The sequence below is a fragment of the Limulus polyphemus genome, unplaced genomic scaffold, assembly GCF_000517525.1.
Source record: "Limulus polyphemus unplaced genomic scaffold, Limulus_polyphemus-2.1.2 Scaffold4073, whole genome shotgun sequence".
In the NCBI taxonomy this organism is placed as follows: domain Eukaryota; kingdom Metazoa; phylum Arthropoda; class Merostomata; order Xiphosura; family Limulidae; genus Limulus; species Limulus polyphemus.
Window position 1 is genome coordinate 54,605 of NW_013669683.1, and position 5,105 is coordinate 59,709.

General features: G+C 32.7%; 1 protein-coding gene across 1 annotated transcript in view; it reads left to right on the forward strand.

Moving 5' to 3' along the window:
* Positions 1 to 5,105, forward strand: part of LOC106470540 (dynein heavy chain, cytoplasmic-like) — an 83,678-nt gene that overhangs the window by 33,434 nt on the left and 45,139 nt on the right. The window contains exons 23-28 of the mRNA XM_022399145.1: positions 973 to 1,146; positions 2,258 to 2,423; positions 2,624 to 2,809; positions 3,311 to 3,511; positions 3,644 to 3,926; positions 4,638 to 4,738. Coding sequence (XP_022254853.1) covers positions 973 to 1,146; positions 2,258 to 2,423; positions 2,624 to 2,809; positions 3,311 to 3,511; positions 3,644 to 3,926; positions 4,638 to 4,738 — 1,111 coding nt within the window. The remainder of the gene's footprint in view (positions 1 to 972; positions 1,147 to 2,257; positions 2,424 to 2,623; positions 2,810 to 3,310; positions 3,512 to 3,643; positions 3,927 to 4,637; positions 4,739 to 5,105) is intronic.

Here is a 5,105-nt window from a genome sequence, read left to right on the forward strand (position 1 = left end):
GGCTTTGTTTTCACAACAATAAATTTTGTGATGATGTTTGGATTGATGTACAGCATAGATGTGTTTACCTGGAAGTGGTGATATCCAAACTCTTCTTCTTGTGGAAACGTCACGCTTCCAAAGGTAAGGCTTTGTTTTCACATCAATAAATTTTGCAATGATGTTTGGATTGATGTACAGCATAGATGTGTTTACCTGGAAGTGCTGATATCCAAACTCTTCTTCCTATGGAAACGTCACGCTTCCAAAGGTAAGGCTTTGTTTTCACATCAATAAATTTTACAATGATGTTTGGATTGATGTACAGCAGAGATGGGTTTACCTGGAAGTGCTGATATCCAAACTCTTCTTCCTATGGAAGCATTACGCTTCCAAAGATAAGGCTTTGTTTTCACAACAATAAATTTTGTGATGATGTTTGGATTGATATACAGCGTAGATGTTTTTACCTGGAAGTGGTGATATCCAAACTCTTCTTCCTGTGGAAACATCACGCTTCCAAAGGTAAGGCTTTGTTTTCACAACAATAAATTTTGCGAGGTACATAATAAAAGAAAGAGTGAATGGTATTGAGAATTCATCGGAGGTGGAAGTGATATGGGAATACCAAAGGTGGCTGGAAAAAAATTAAAATTTGGAGCTATATTTAAAAATTTAGAAAGTGAAATTAATTCCATACTTAAAGGTTTCAAATATTGTCATGTAAAAACCAAATAATTCTGGAAATGAATGGTTAGCTCTAAATGATCTGAAAAATAATGAAAACATTATTAGTTTAGTAGAACTTGACTTTGTACATCTCTGCAGTGGGCAGAGCACAGGTAGCCCACTGTGTAGATATGTGCTTTACAACAAAATAAATACACAAGCTTTAAATCTACTGCTTTGCAATTGCACGTTTCTGTGACAGATTCTGTGTTGTGAGTGATTACTTCCACTTTTAGCACTCATTGTTATATTTCTCTCTCTTAGTATTAGCTCTGAATTTCTGACACTAATGAAGAAGGTGGCCAAGTCACCACTTGTGATGGATGTACTAAACATTCCTGGTGTCCAGAGGTCACTAGAGAGACTTGCAGACTTGCTCGGGAAGATACAGAAAGCCCTTGGAGAGTACCTAGAACGAGAACGTTCTTCCTTCCCAAGGTAAAAAGTGTTTTCTTGAAACATGCTAGAGAGAACTCTTATTTTTGAAACATATTTGTTTAATGAAATGTAAAGGAGTGAGTCTTTTGTAAGTTTATAGTCAACACTACGTCTTAGTGTGATTAATACTCTTTTCCTCTGTACATTAGCTGTTTTTTGCTTTATTTTGTAGAGCAGTTAAGTTGTGAGTGGGAGAAGTTTAATTTTAATTTTATGAATTTCTTAAAAACAAAAAGTTGTGTCATTGTTCAAAACTTCAAACTGAGCCACATTTTAATGACAATGTTGGGTTTTCAAGAAAAGATACATAGCTAGTCTGAGGTGTTGCATTTGTAACATTTCAGAGATTCTAATAATTGTTGTATTTCACCTGAGACTGATTCTATAACACTTGTGCTTCTTCATTGCTTTCTACATATTTTATGTTTTCAGCTGTTGAATTTTTAAGCTATAATTACTTTTAATATGTACAAATAATATCACTTTTTCAGATGTTATTTCATTCCTCAGATTTTACTTCAGTGATGTCCCATGTTTGCTGATGTTTATAACTTACTAGTTTACTGGTGTGTCATTTATGATTTTCTGGTTTTGTTTAATTATTGTTATTTGTTTGTATTACTATTATGATTTTTTAGGTTTTGCTTTGTTATTAGTACACTTTTAGTTTTTCTATAACTGGATTTTGTCTGGTTTTCTTTGGTTATACTTCAATATTTTCTTATAAAAAATGTAATTAATTAGTACTTTTCTAGTTCTGTTTTATTTTGTAACAATTCTAGTTAATACTTGTTTCTACTGGACTGTAATTTTAATATTTTTCTTACCATTTTTCAAAAATACAGTTTATTCAATATATTACATAGTTATTTATGGGATATTTGTAAATGACTATTCTGCTTTGCCACCCACCCCTCCCCCTAGTGGCGCCTGAAGGCTTATAATGCTAAAAACTGGTTTGCAATACCCGTGGAAGGCACCACACAAATAGCCCATTGTGTATCTGTGCTTAACGATAAACAAACTGGTCTACTTTGTTAGTTGTTACCTTGTTTCTTTAAATATTTTACAGTTTATACCTGTTTCTTACAAGTTTTCTGGTTTTTCTCAGGTTCTATTTTGTGGGAGATGAAGATTTGCTTGAGATTATTGGTAACAGTAAGAATATTCCACGGCTTCAGAAGCACTTCAAGAAAATGTTTGCAGGAGTTGCAAACATTTTGCTGAATGAAGACAACACAGTAGTGGCTGGCATCGCATCCAAAGAGGGGGAAGAGGTAAGGGTTGAAATTAAATTTTATAAACATCATTTCAAAGTAATCTCTCTATTCAAGATATATATGATTGTGGGACGTTTTTTTTACGTAGAAAACGTACCCTTTAAAAGTTTTCTTTCAAGAATAGTGTTGTGTGATATGGTATTAACCTCATTTAAGGTTAATCTTAATGTGTGTGTTGTTTTTTTTTTGTTTTGTAGGTTAAATATTTGACTCCTGTGTCTATTGCTGAACATCCAAAGATCAATGAATGGTTGTCGTTAGTTGAGAAGGAAATGAGAATGACACTGGCTAAGCTGTTAGCTTCTGCTGTCTCAGATATTGTTCCATTTAAGCAGGGAACATTTAAACAAGCAGATTACATGAATTGGTTGGACAAATATCAGGTTTGTTTTGATTTATACAAAGTCATTGGGAAATGAAAACTTATTGCTTTTTGATTTAAAACCATTTTTAACTTTTTTTTTCTTTGTTCTTAACATTACAGAGCAGTACTTATCCAGGCTTTTGTACATACTTCAGAATTATTTTAGTTTATTTTGAAATATACTTAGAATGGTCTTATTTTGAGTTATAAGTGATATATATTTGTTGAAATACCTGTAGATTTTTAGTGATAAATAAGATACTATACTGATTTAATATAATCTTTTTTCTTACACACATTTACTTCCATGGATTCATGCTTGCTCTATGGTTCCACAAGTAGGGTAATAGAATCTGCTTTGAAGAACATAAATATACATTCGTATCAGTCTAGGTGTGTTCTTAATATTAATTATTTTTTAGTTACCTTTCTTTTTATATTTTGGTAATAGTATTTTTCTTTTTTTTGAATTGTTCTTAGATTTACAGATTATTTTATTAAAAAACATTTGTACTTGCAGACACAGACTGTGGTATTGGCAGCACAGATTTCATGGTCAGAAGATATTGAAAATTGTCTTCAAACCATAGCAAACAATAATGACAACAACTTGAAGCCTCTGGAGGATGTACTACAGGCTGTTGAATCAACATTAAACATTTTAGCTGACTCTGTGCTCCAGGAACAGCCTCCTGTTCGCAGAAGGAAACTGGAACATTTGGTAAATCCTCATTCCAGGAATACATGTTTCAGTATAATGTAATTTAACTTCAGGATTAAAATTTCCACTAAAAAAATAAGTAATATAATTCAAATTACTGTTATTAAGATCTTGGTGTTTCTGGGCTTTTAGATAACCGAATTTGTCCACAAGAGAGATGTGACCAGGTCACTTATAAAGAAAAAAGTGACCAGTCCCAAGTCCTTTGAGTGGCTCAGCCAGATGCGTTTCTATTTTGACCCCCGGCAACCAGATGTGCTTCAGCAGTTGTCTATTCACATGGCTAATGCTAAATTCAACTATGGTTTCGAGTACCTTGGAGTACAGGAGAAACTTGTGCAGACCCCACTCACTGATCGTTGTTATTTGACCATGACCCAGGCTCTGGAATCTCGGTTGGGTGGCTCTCCTTTTGGTAAGGGCACTATAGTTTAATCTTTGTTATCAATCTTTAAGTTGATAGTAAATAGAAACAAAATTAGTAAAAAACACAATCTTTCTCTCTCCCCCTCTCTCATATGCATGTGTGAGTGCATAATTCTTTTTAGTCATGAAATCTATAAAATATGTTTGAAAATGGCAACATTTGTGGTTACACTAATATAAAATGATAAACTTTGTATAAGAATCTATATCATTTAGGACTATAAACCCATTGAATGAGAAACAGATGTTTCATGGTCTGTTCTGTTAAATTTTGGATGACTGAGAAACGTTTTATTAAAATTTTGGCCTATCCTTTGAGAACTGATTGATGATAGTATAGCTAGCTGCCCGACATATGAAACCTTATAATATAATACGAAAAAGTATTATTGATAAATGCTTTTAACAAAAATTAATAAACTAATAATGAGGTAATAATATGAAAGATGATTGAAAAATATGAGCATATTAATATACAGAAGGAACTTCTCACAAGTGTAGTAGCAGCTCAAGATTGTGTAAAGACTAGTGGTAAACCTAAATAATTCAGATTGGAGATATTGTCTTATTGGAAATGTGCTACATGGTTATTTGAACTATGAACATCTACTGTAAACTTTTGTAACAGTCCTTCTAACTAAATTTTTATTATATGCTTTGTTATCATCAGTATAAGCAGAGCATGTGTTATATCTTTTAGGCCCTGCTGGTACGGGGAAAACAGAGTCTGTAAAAGCATTAGGACACCAGCTAGGAAGATTTGTTCTTGTGTTCAACTGTGATGAGACCTTTGACTTCCAGGTATCATTTTATTTCTGTTCTTTCTCAGACAAAAATCAGAATATATAAGCAAAATAAAATTTGAAAACAAACTTAAAAACTACTGGATACTGAAGTATACTGTAATGGTGTAATTTAAAAATACTCTTTTGAGTTTTTATGTCATATTTGCTTTTCAAATGTACCTTTATTCAACACATGATTTCAGCATTTGATGTATTGAAGGAAGTCTAAACCTATATAAAAGCCAGTGTGTGTCACGTCATGCTTCATTTCTTGAAATAGGAGGAGTCATAAAAGCCAAAATGCATATATCCAGATAGAATAGTTTGATTCTGTCTGTCCATTACGATTTTAGTGATGAGGGAGCTGTGAAACCTTATAAGTG